This window comes from Somniosus microcephalus, unplaced genomic scaffold (genome assembly GCF_052327205.1).
Source record: "Somniosus microcephalus isolate GS21.2 unplaced genomic scaffold, FLI_Smic_1.0 unresolved_chr9, whole genome shotgun sequence".
NCBI lineage: Eukaryota > Metazoa > Chordata > Chondrichthyes > Squaliformes > Somniosidae > Somniosus > Somniosus microcephalus.
In genome coordinates, this window is record NW_028225187.1 from 31,345,511 (window position 1) to 31,358,583 (window position 13,073).

The 13,073-nt window shown below is 41.9% G+C and overlaps 1 protein-coding gene across 1 annotated transcript in view; it reads left to right on the plus strand.

Annotated features, from left to right (window-relative positions):
- Positions 1 to 13,073, plus strand: part of LOC147085022 (basement membrane-specific heparan sulfate proteoglycan core protein-like) — a 93,126-nt gene that overhangs the window by 71,277 nt on the left and 8,776 nt on the right. The window contains exons 12-17 of the mRNA XM_085979403.1: positions 5,613 to 5,900; positions 7,562 to 7,864; positions 8,695 to 8,796; positions 9,322 to 9,352; positions 11,353 to 11,444; positions 12,434 to 12,490. Of these exons, the coding sequence (XP_085835529.1) occupies positions 5,613 to 5,900; positions 7,562 to 7,864; positions 8,695 to 8,796; positions 9,322 to 9,352; positions 11,353 to 11,444; positions 12,434 to 12,490 (873 nt within the window). The remainder of the gene's footprint in view (positions 1 to 5,612; positions 5,901 to 7,561; positions 7,865 to 8,694; positions 8,797 to 9,321; positions 9,353 to 11,352; positions 11,445 to 12,433; positions 12,491 to 13,073) is intronic.

Sequence of the window (13,073 nt, forward strand, 5' to 3'; positions counted from 1 at the left end):
CAAGGGGCATGGGGAGAGAGCTGGAATATGTTTGTGAGACGTAGGATCTGCCATGATCATATTGAATGGCAGAGCATGCTCGAAGGGCTGAATGGCCTACTCCTTCTCCTATTTTTCCATGTTTCTGTCTTTCTAAGCTGGGTCCGGTGTAAATCACAAAATCCTGATTTGCATGGTGACAGAGGAGTACCGCCAGGAAAAGGCAGGTGCTTCTGCCGCCCAAAGGTCGGCCATTCTAAAAGTTTAAGCAGCCAGGGAGTTTCCGTTTACAACGTGCTGAGGTCGATATCAACGATGTAAAGTCATCACCAACTCAAAAGATCGATCCATGGGCACCCGATAGGTAGCGCCCATTTTGGACAGCGACTAGAAATTCTCTGTAGTGGATATTGCACAGATTAGTTTCAACAATTCTAATCAGAACATTATTTTAATTTCATTCTACAGCCCATGTCCCAGAAGTAGTCCTTAGCAATCCGAGCGATGGAATCGTGAAAGAAGGGGAGACATTTTACCTGCAGTGTCGATACAGAGGCATGGAAAAATTGGCTTATTGGTATAAAGATGAGACTTATATTCATTTTAAATATATGTTCTTTGAAAGATATGCAGATAGTCGCAGTGGAGCGTCTTACCAGTGTTCAGTGCCGCTGCCTTGGTCCTCCTCTGAGAAGAGTAAACCTCTGGATTTAGTCACCATTGGTAGGTAAACTTCGACACCAATGATCATAGCACAGTTTTAGTCGAGAAATGTGTCGCTTATAAAGGGGCCTCACAGTCAAATATAGTACAGGATATCAAGCACATGCAATACTGGGATAAAATTGGACCACTGGGCAGAAGTGTATCTTCATCCCTCCTCCTAACAGGGGGACCTCTCGGTTTCCCCAGAGTTGAAATATATGCCGCTATTTTGTGCGGTAGTATCAGCCAGTTTCACCTCCCATTTATATCACATTAACTTCAATTGAAATATCGCACAGAGTCTAAATCTACCCAAATTCTTACATGTTGTTAGGTCAATCAAATGTTATTTATTTCAAGAGAGACCTTAAACCGCTAATTGTGCATGGAACAGCGGCTCTCTAAAACAGCAGATACGAGAAAGCCACCGTTAATATCTCCTAGAGTAATTTTAAGACTGTGTTGAAAGCTTAAATTCTATTTCCAAAGTTCAAACTACAAAATCTGTGATCTGCAAACTAGTTTATATTAATAATAATGACATCTGAGAATTGCTGTGTCGCCTTCTGGCTGCGTTGTGTCGCTGGTCTGATATGCAATGACTTCTCCATTTAAACATTACTTCATCCTCTGCGAAATAGGTTGTAGGGTGACCCATCACAGGTTTAAAATCCAACTTTGGTGGAAGCACGTAATGGGCTCTACTCTCTCCAACCCTGTTACAAATCAAATGTAAAAGTCATAAAACCGACTGCTGTTTCGTATTCGCTCATTTGCCGCCAATGTGTATTGCAAATTTATACCGGAGTGGGAATAACTTTACCTTTCATCGCAGGGTGAAATAAACAGGCGAGGTCCAATCAATCGCCATGTTTTAGATTCAGGTGGAGTCGCATTTCTATTTACTTCAGTGTTAAATAAATCGAGAGTGGTTTGAAACTTATGGCTGCTCCATTACTGCCCTTTGGCCTCTTGGCGGTAAAAGTGAAAAGTAGCTCAAGTGTATCCTCCCGGCGCTCCCCTGGGATCAGGATTGGTTGGAAGTGCATCTGCAGACCCGAGGCATGGTGAGAAGTGGAGTGTACATTTATCTTGTGTCTCTCAGAAAACAAATTATTATGAGGTGCAACGAATGCTTTTATCTAGGTAATAAGCAATGCTAGAAAAATTGTTGATAGGTGACTAACTAGGGGCGCTCCTTGAGCACTGCCACAAGTTTATTGTATGTGCAGTGCAAAAACCCTTTACATACATAAATGGGGTTCCCTTCCGCACACCTGGCGAAGTTACAGCGGAGGAGCGAAGGCAGGAAATTGCCCTGTGTTTCCACAAAAGGTAATGGGACAATGAGCAGCTAATTTGTTTGGTCTTGCTGGACGAACGAGCAATACCCCAGGACACTGGAACGACTTCTTCGTCTTGGCGTCGTTCAATGGGATTTTTAACTGATATCAGAAGCACCTGAACAGGTGAAAGCGGCCACGGTTTTAATATCTTGATTCCACAACATTTACAAATACCAGACGTTTATTTAGAGAGGGCTGGGCATCTGCCTGGCTGTTGAATCGATCCTCGCCATTGAACTTAGTTGATGAAACCTTGAAGGGCAATATGAGCAGTGATAGCTCAGCATTAGAAAGGGAACGGTCACTCTCTGAACCAATAAACATTAGTTTGGCTTTTCAGGTCTTAAAATTACTTTTAGTTACTGAGGTGATACCGATTGCTCTGGATATTGAGCTGCACTTTCAAGCCAATGTTTTTTAACATTGAAGAATGGTGCTTTAACATATTTTAATTTGTATTTCGTTCATATGTTTCACTTTTTTTGCAGCTTCTGATATGAATTTAACTCTGGAAGTGAATCCAACATCCGCACTGTCAGGTGACAGTATTATCCTGAAATGTTTGATGCCTTCCTGGAAATGGAGAGAAGGTTTTCCCTTCCTGTGGTATCGAGATAAACAGTTAATAGCAGAAACTGACGAATCTCAGTACACCATAGAAAACGCAAAAGAGTCAGATACGGCACCATATCGGTGTGAACTCAAAATACGTTACAGGAAGTGGATCTCCCCGAATGTAACCATCACCATAAAAAGTTGGTCACTGCTTTTCTTTTTCATTTTCTTTATTTGATCTGGTAATGAGCTGTTGAAGGATGTGAAGTATTCTAAGAATCCTTGGCCTATATATGACTGCACAACCACAGAAATGTGGTTGACTCTTAATCCCCTCTGAAATGGCTTGGCAAGCTACTAAGTTTTATCAAAGCACTAGAAAAAACTGTAAGATTAAAACTTGGAGGAACACCTGGCATTGAACTAGGCATCATATTCGGACACAGATAAGACACACAGTCAACCCTGCAAAGCCCTCCTCCCTAACATCTGGGGACTTCTGCAAAAATTGGGACAGCTGTCCCACAGACCAGTCAAGCAATAGCCTGTCATAGTGATGATCACAGAATCATACCTTCCAACCAATGTGGTGGCTGGGTGGTGACAGAGTGATGTAACTGTGAATATTTGCAGAATTCACAGTGATCATAGTAGATGTTGAGACACAGCAGGGAATAGCGAAAAGAGCAAAGTTCTATTGAAGGATTCATACTTGAATAAGTCTTGCACAGCGTGGAGTTTCTGTATCAGCAGAATATATTAAGCAGATTAAGTTCTCCGCAAACAAAGCAGCGAGTGGAAATCCATAACAATATAGTAATGCTGCCTACTGGAGTGTTCCACAATACAGCTGCTGGTTACCATTTAGTACAGTCGCACCTCGTGGTGGTTCTTGGTATATCCTTGCTCTTGTTATCAATAATCTCTGCTATTTGTTTAACTATATGAGATGAATTCTTACCTCCCAATCCATATTCTGTTTTCACCGAACTCTTCTCCAAACCTAAACTGAGGACTGAGCCTGCAGTTAAAATATTTGAGGTAGACCAGTTAAAATTCATTTTTTTATTGAAACAATGCTGTTCAATATTAGGCTTCAATACACATTTCACAAAAATGGCAAAGCTCTGCAGTTGAATTCATACATCAACTCTAAGCACATGGGGGCAGCTTCTTTGAAGGGCTCGGTGACTTAGCCTTGTTGAGCAAATGCTTTCTACCACCGTGATAACAACAGAGTGATGAGGTTTCCATTACGGTAGAAGGTAAATAGAACCAGCTGTAATTACTGTTCATCTTTCATTTAAAGAATTCTTCAGGGGATTATAGATAAATAAATATACGGGAGGGATCCAATGTGGAAAAAGATTTACTCCCAGCTTTATCACATAATAAATCAATTTTGGATGTGATCTGTTTAAATCAAAGCGCCACCTGGTTCTATAAAAAATCCATACATTTACTGAAACCCACACTTGTAATAGCTGCAACGTTTGAAGACCAGTGTCCACTCCCAGTGGCTAATATTAGCTTCCTGCAATAGTGTCGAATGGGCGATACTGAATTTGCCTCCCATTATATGTCTCTCCCGTGTTTGCTTCGCATCATTATCATTGGACAGGAACATCGTGCGTGGTGTACAATTGGTGCAAGATTCGATACCACGCGTTTTACACCATGGATCCAAGGTCAAGTTACCTCCTCTGTTTCTGTCTGACTGAATCAGCAACGAGCAGAACCTGGTCAGGAACAGCACGGTGTTTAATCAGACAGTGCCTTACCACTTACTAGTCCCGGCAATCGTTGCTAGCTGAAATCTCGGTGCTAAAATTTAACTTGGAGAGTGCAGTAGATAATTGGCAGACAAGGAAATCGAATTTCACCTGTGTGTAGATAGTATGGCCAATGAGCTACTACCGGTTTTGCACCCCAGACAAACTTGAATTTCCACCCCTCCAATTTCAGTAGAGGGGGATGACGGGGTGGCAAAACGCCGGAGGCTATTGAAGGCTGAGCCTCTGATGTCCGGCCTCTCGATTGCATTCAGTTAGAATCTGCCAATCATAACTCTATCTTTACATTTTAAAAGGAGCAGGCAATCAGAACACCAAGTGGGTGTTATCGATCCTGTGTCATCAGTGGATTTTCAAAGAATTGCATTGTCCATAGCTGAGCGTTTAACATGAATGTCCTAAAATGTGAAGGTTCGCACACAGGGATTGATCCGTGAAGTAAGGGCCTTACCTATATGTTCAACATGCACTGAATACATAAATAACTAAATTATTGTCGCATAGACAACAGGGGAAAGGAAATAATAGCATGTTTATACAACACATTCGTGAGGCCACAGATACTGTGTCCAATGTCCTGCCTTCCATTTTAAAGAGAACAGTAAAATCACAGAAAACGGGCAGCGTTGATTCACCAGATGACGCCAGGGATGGAAAACTTTATTCACCAGAATAGACTTGAGCTACTGGCACGAACACTACCGGAGTAGCCATGGCTAAGAGTTATTTCATTACTGTTTATTACATGATAAGACCGAGATAGGGTGATAAGGGAATGGTATTTACTCTGATTGCGAAGACAGGAAGGAGGGATCATTGATGTATAATTATCAATATAAGCGGGAGGATAGCTTAGAAGAACGTTCTTTATTCGAGGATTGCTGGAACAAAGAATGATTGGCCAAGTGGAGCAGTGGAGTTAGATGCAATTGCATTTAGGTAGATAGTGTTTATGGTACTGGAATAGTGCAGAGTTAGTAGGAATCAGTACCAGGCCAGAGATAGTAGGGTGGCCACTAGTGGAATGCAATAGGAATCATTGCAGTTCCAGAATCAGTTTTTCCTCTATTAATTCCACTGACTGCTGAAGTAGGAGAGGGGCACGGGCGCCCAAGATTGGAGTGGTAACCTAAATGACGAGGCTCTTTATTTTGATGAGAGCCCTATTTCACTTTGAAAGTAATACTACAAATTCCACAAAAGCAATGTAATTGACAAATGGTTATATTTACAGGAATCCCAGTGTCCAAACCGGAACTGGCAATCAGCCCTGGTAAAGAGTTACTGGAAGGTGACACAGCGTCGTTAACCTGCTCAGTGTTCAACGGTTCTACCCCGATTACCTACATATTCTACAAAGGCCCAAATAAAGAACTCTTCCGAGAGGAGTCCAACCTAACCGAAATTACTTACCAAATCGGTAAAGTCAACCAAAGCACCCAAGGGGATTATATTTGTGGTGTTTCAAACGAAGCGACCAGACGTCCTCTACACAGCGATTTTGTTACGGTTGCAGTGCTAGGTGAGTTATTATAAATACCTCTGAGGCAGAACGAAACAAGTGACTCAGTGAGAACAGTCCGGGAATCACTGCTTTTGCCAATAGCTTGGACGTTGTAACATCTTCTTTGACATTCTTCTGTGTGAAGTGAGGCACTGCGCCATTTACATTAAACAGGTGAATGCCTAAAAAGAACAAGAATGTCATCTGATTGCATCAAGTATTGGTCTACAAACTGCAACTGTTAGTTGTAGATTTAAAACGGCCGATCAGTCTGTTTAATTGACAAATTGAGAGAAGTTATACAGAGAGGTTAATGACGACTCAAATCTTAATACCATCGGCAGTAATTTTTGGGCTATAAATTTTAGAACATCATCTCTTAACCGTAGCTGCTAATACTTTTGTATTTGTATATGGGATTGGGCGTCGCTGGCAACATTTGCTTTAATTGGCCATCCCTAATTGCCCTTGAGAAGGTAGTGGTGAGCCACCTTCTTGAACCGCTGCAGTCCACGTGGTGAAGGTACTCCCACAGTGCTGTGAGGGAGGGAGTTCCAGGATATTGACGCAGCAGCGATGAAGGATCGGCGATATACTTCTAAATCAGGGCAATGTGTGGCTTGGAGGGGACCTTGGAGGTGATGGTGTTTCCATGCCCCTGCGGCCCTTGTCCTTCTTGGGGGAAGAGGTCGCGGGTTTGGGAGGTGCTGCCGAAGAAGCCTTGGCGAGTTGCTGCAGTGCATCTTGTAGATGGTGCACACTGCAGCCACGGTGTGCCAGTGGTGGAGGGAGTGAATGTTTAAGGTGGTGGATGGGGTGACAATCAAGGGGGCTGCATTGTCCTGATGGTGTTAAGATTCTTTAGTGTTGTTGGAGCTGCACTCACTAGAAAAGTGGAGAGTATTCCATCACACTCCTTAATTGTGCCTTGTAGATGGTGGAAAGTCTTTGTGGAGTCAGGAAGTGAGATACGCGCCAGAGATTACCTAGACTCTGACCTGCTCGTGCTGATGATATATTTCAAGCTCAGTTGGACAATATAGGTTCCATCCCTATATTATTGGAAGATTGGCAACAGTGGAGCCCTCAGGCTTTCGGCCCGAATTAGGCTTTGCTCTGAAGCGGGCCATTGTAACTTTAGCCGAAGGTGAAACATGGGTCATATCGTAGAGTTCGCCCATTATAATCAACGTCATATGTTTCCTTCCATTGCCTGGTGGATTCCCCCCGCATTGTTCTGTATGTAACTCAGCGCAAGTTGTACTGATGGCTCATTGTCACCACCACATTGAGGCCGGTGACAAAGGAAATCTGCACATGTTTCAGTGCATTAACGAACCTACCTGAAAACAATCATCTTGTTTGTCCACTCGCTATATTTCCCGTTTCATATACAGTCCTGTTGAAAACTTTCAATTTTGGAAGAAAACCTACTATTTGGTGTTATGTGTCGAAACATTAGTTAGAACTAATATTCACTATCACTAATGGAACAGCGCAAGGACAATTCTGAACTAAATATTTTCGCCAATGCATTTACACCTGATCAACAATTCTTGCACCAGTCTGATTTATTTATCTGATTTAATCTAAGATAGTACTCAAAATAGGTTTCAATGTTGAATTGTAACTTGCAGAATTAATTCTCTACATCTTTAATCTGATCTGCTTTCCACTAGTTCCTGCAGCTGGTGCTTCTCTCACTTCCAATGCCAACAAAACTGAGATTTCAGCGGGGGACCGTCTCTTTCTCCAGTGCCTGGTGAAGAGAGGCACTGCACTGCTTTTCCGCTGGTACCTGAACAACCAACAGTTAGGAAACAACAGCGAATCTTATCACTTAAGCAGGGACGGGAGTGAACTCATTATCAATTCATTCCAGACAGGCCATGGAGGTCGATATCACTGTGTAGCGACCAACAGAGGGAGCTTTGAAGGAATAGTAATGACAACCAGCAATTATATCGATGTCACGGTACCATGTAACAGAACATTGTGCTTGATCTAATTTTATGAAATACTTTTCTTCCGTCAAAGTAAACAGTATATTGAATTTGCATGACTTATATCTCATAAAGAAAACATCGCAGCTCAGGTGAAAATTTATAAGTATAGTTTCTGATTAAGAAATTGAACTTAACTAGGTGAAAATCGTGCTGAAATAAACGAGCAAATTTTCACAAGGGTGCTTTTGAAGTTGAAATTGATAAGGATACAAAGCAGAGCCATGGTCATAAAGTGACAGAGAGGGGAAGTTTGGGAGGGGTGAGCAAAAACCTGGCTGCAAATATGGTTCCTGTGAGGATGTTTGAAGCAGGCTGTAGTAGAGGTGGTTTAGGAGAGTAGAGCCAAAGCACTTTCACTAATGGTGTGACACAGGAAGCGCGTGAGCCCAATAGGCCACAAATTAACTGACTGAGGGCTGTAAGGATGGAGATATAATTGGAGGATATATGTAAGAAATATAGTGAACATGAGGACCAGGTGTTTAAAATTGTTACATTCGAGGACAGGAAGCTAGATTGGAAAAGTGGCGAGTAGGAATTGGTGTGGGACAGGGATGTCTTGTTTAGTTGTAGTTTGTGGATGGCGGCGTTGGGAGCTCAGAAAGGAAGGCATGGTAATAATCGACCCTAGAGCTGACAAATCCATGGACCAATGTTCCAGGTTCGTGGGTCTCAGGTGGGTAGAAATGGAATCCATTCAGTGCAGATTTTAAAAACAATTTTAATTTGGTGTATGGTGCGGTGTTGAATTTGTAATGCTTGGAATGGTTTTATGCTATTCATGTAATAAGTTTGTTTGATTCCAGCACAAAGTCACACAACCGCGATCACAGCAACAGTTCTTCCACTTTTTCTGATCGCTGCCCTGATTGCACTGGTTTTCTTCAAACTTCGGAAGCAGAAACAAGGTGAGCAGTGTCTTCCGGGCAGGTGATTGGCTCGACAGACACGGGATGGGATTCATTACCCAACATATTCAGTTGCATCATTCGAAATGTAACAGACTGATTTGAGAGGGAGAGGCACAGTTTGGGCAGGAGTGCAAAGAGTTATTTACATGGATGAATTCGGTTGATGAACTCAGCTTGCTTAGTTGAGGATATGTTTCCGCTTCTACCATTCTCAAAAGGAATAAATCTGTGCCAGGGGGAGAATAATAACTGGCACGTGGTTAGGAAGAGAATGTGAAATCTGCTTGATGATTTGTAATGATTGGTGATATCTTAAATTTTTCCAGAAGTTCTTTGTGCATTCGTGCTCTGTTTTATTTAATTATTGATATAAATGCACGTGTGTAACAGTTTTTAATTATTAACAATGAAAATGCTTACTGTCTGACGATTATTTAAGGAAACCAAAACCATCTCTAGGCAGTAGAAGTGCCATATTTATTGCACAACTTGCTGAAATATGTCTCTTTCTATTTTATCCAGACAATTCCTCAAGTGTTTCACAGCCGCAGGGGTAAGTCTGCAAAATCTTTATATTAGTCCATCGTAACTATATCCATGATTATACTGAAAGCTGAAAATCCTCTTTGGCCCGGGTGCAAATTATACGCCCCCAATTGGAACTGAATATTGGACTCGACATAGACGGTCGCTAGTTGCGCCTTTTATGCCTCCACGTACAAGTGGAATTTCACGCCATAGTCCCTGATATAGCTCCGATGGAGACGGTTGGAATGTTTAAGTGCTGAATACTCTCTTTTTTGGTTCTTGCTTTTTAGTTTATCAACAGGTCAGTCAGCCTAACATAGTTATTGGAAACCATTATTAGGGAAAAAATAAACATTAATTTGTAAAGACATTGTTTAATCAAGGAGATGCAACATGGATTTGTTAAAGGAAATCATGTGTGACTAACTTGATTGAATATTTGATGAGTTAACAGAGACTTTTGATCAAGATGGTGTAGTAGATGTTGCATATATTGACTTGCAGAAGGCAGTCATCCGAGGCTTGTTAAAAAAGATGTAAACCCATGGGATTAAGGGAAAGTGGCGTTATGGATACAGAATGGGCTCGGTGACAGGAAGCAGAGAGTGGTGGTGGATGGATATTTCTCAGACGGGGAGGTGGTTTTGCAGTGGTGTTCCCCAACAGTCATTTTGGGGTCCAGTACTCTTTGAATTTTAATGACTGACCTAGACAAAGGTGTAAGGAGCAACATTGTAAATCTGCAGATGATACATAACTTGGCCAGGTAGTAGATTGTGATGAGGATAGTTGTAGTCTTCAGGGTGACATAGACAGGAATGGTTAAATGGGCAGAAGCATGGCAGATGGAGTTCAACCTGGAACTGTGAAGTGATGTACTTTTGGAGAACTAATCTGGAAAGACAATATACAACAAAAGCCACGATTTTGAAAAGTGTAGATGAGCAGAAATACTTTGGTGTGCATATACACAAATCCTTAAATATGCCATGGCAAGTAGATAAGTTGGTTAAAGCAGCATATGGATCATTTGTTTTTTTTAAATAGCGGCTTATAATGTAAAAGCAAAGAGAACAAGCTAGAACTTTATGAATCAATGTTTAGGTCTCAGCTGGACAATTCATGGTAGCAACTCATCAAGGCTTCTTCGGCAGCAGCTCCAAAACACGCAAACTCTTCCAACTAGAAGGACAAGGGCAGCAGGCGCATGGGAACACCACCACCTCCAAGTTCCCCTCCAAGTCACACACCATCCTGACTTAGAAGTATATCGCCGATCCTTCATCGCCGCTGGGTCAAAATCCTGGAACTCCCTCCCTAACAGCACTGTGGGATTACCTTCACCACACGGACTGCAGCAGTTCAAGAAGGCGGCTCACCACCACCTTCTCAAGGGGCAACTAGGGATGGGCAATAAATGCTGACCTTGCCAGCGACACCCACATCCAAAATACGAATAAAACCACACTTCAGGAAACATAGTAAGAGGCAAAGAAAGGTTACAGCGGAGGTTTACAGGATATTACAAGGGATGAGGGACTTTATTTACAAGCAGTGGTTGGATAATTAGGACATGGAATAGAGAAGGTTAAGAGGTGAGCCATTAGAGATTTTCAAGGGGATGAGAAGTTTTGTTAGAGTAGATAGAGAAACAATATTCCCTCTTGGTCAATAACAGAGGTCATAGATTTAACATCATTGTATAAAGATCTTGAGGGGAGATGTGGAGAAATATTTTTCAATGAGAGAGTTGTCGGGATGTAGAATGCTCTACCTGAAAATTTGGTGGAAGCTATTTCCATCAATAACTTTAGCAGTGAGTTGGACGGATCGTTGACCATGAGGACCATTTAGGGCTGCGGACAACAGCCAGGGATATGGGACTAAGTACGATTGCTCCTTCAAGGCGTTCTATGTTCTGTATATCTACTTCTGAAATCTATGATTCTGTAACATTTCGTTAAAAGTTAACTTTGCGTTGTTGATGCATGAATCCTAAATATCTGAGAACATTTTCGTGCACAGTGTGGCAACTGAAAATAAATCTCTAACCCCGAGTGAAGAAACATCTGCGAACAATTTCGAGTATGCAGTTGTGGGATCAGCCCGAAATACCGGTAAGCGTGAACTGACACATGTGAAAAATATGGTAGATTGTTCATGGTAACATTGGTTCTGCCGCTAACCCATCGTATCTTCGGTGGAATATCGGTAAATATTCAGGGAAACGGCCATATATGCATGGCTTGCGGCAATATTCCACTGACGTTGTGACAGGACATGGTGGAAATCACCCATGGACATTGGAGTTCTTCATCTGCAAGCATTCAGCATACCCTCGTGTTAGATTCCCATCTTATTGTCTGGGTATTAAGCATCGCGTGGGTCGAGCATACTCAGGGAAATAGTTGAGGCACTTGGCACGGTTCTATTGAACCATGTTAGTGGAAAGAAAAGCTGGTGGGTTCCGTAAAGGATGTGCCTGTTGCCCCAGCAGACTGAGCAGTCTGCGCTCTTTGCAGGTGATGCTAACTGTTCCGATGCCAAAACAAAAATCTACCCCCTATTCCCTTTTAGTTTTGAATTCATTATTTCCTCTACCTCTCATTTTTCTTTTTCTGATGGTAGTGGTTCTCAATCGGCCGGGATTGATAGGTGGACATCTGGGTGCTAGTCCAAAGTTTTAATCTCGGAACCTGATAATCCGACATAAGGAACAATATCTTGAGTACTAAATTGATTTGGGGAACTGTCTCCTCCCCACCATTACAAATCAACTTTCCAAGCAAAGGATGCTGGAACTGGTCCTCAGCCCGATATCTGGGTGCCTGGAATGGAGTAATCAGAGAATATGCTTCTCACCGTCACCCTGTTTACAAGCAAGCGACTCAGCCCAGCCCTATGGCTTGGGACCAAAACACTTCATGAATTTGCTCACGGGACGGTGGATCAGCTTGTATTGATCAGGATAATTAGTTGCTTAATTTTAATACCAGTAAACACAGCAGTAAATTTCCAATCATGAATTGTAGGTTGTGTCTGGTATCTAAATGCTTCCTTAATTAACTATGTCATTGAGCACAGTTTCCATTTTTTCTCTCTGCAGCTTCTATTTCCAATCATATAATCTACAGTGTAGTCCAAGGCACGAAACCTATGGAAGGTAAGAATTCGCCTTGTTACTTGGCTGGAGGGATTTGTATATCTCATAGGGCTTCATAACTACTGTGAGGGTAGCGACTGTCTTCAGACTGTGAGAAGTAATCTGGGAAGGGTCTGAATCGATTGATGCATTATAGGACTGGCACCACAATTACAGTATTTGTAAATGACAAAATCACTATTGGCACTTTGTAAGTTCCATCTCTCGGGAGTAGTATCCTTAGAACCTGCACACGAACTCCACTGTTCTGGTTTTTAGATAACTATTGTGTGGAATATCGTAATTGGCCAGACTCTTAATGTCACCATAAAATGCAACGACGATAACAAATCCTTAATATAACTCGATCGATACAGTTGAAGGCAAGTAACGTGTACATTTGGCAAACATAATCCATTCTTGGACATTTAAATCAATGCTATGCAATTAATGGTTATATAACTGAGGGGAATGATATGCTCTAATTCCATGCACTATATACATATTATGGATACTAATACGATTTTCTCAATTCATTATCGCTGTCAATTAATTTATACCAAGCAATCAGTCAGTCTAGCTCTGTAAATAGGTATCCATGTGT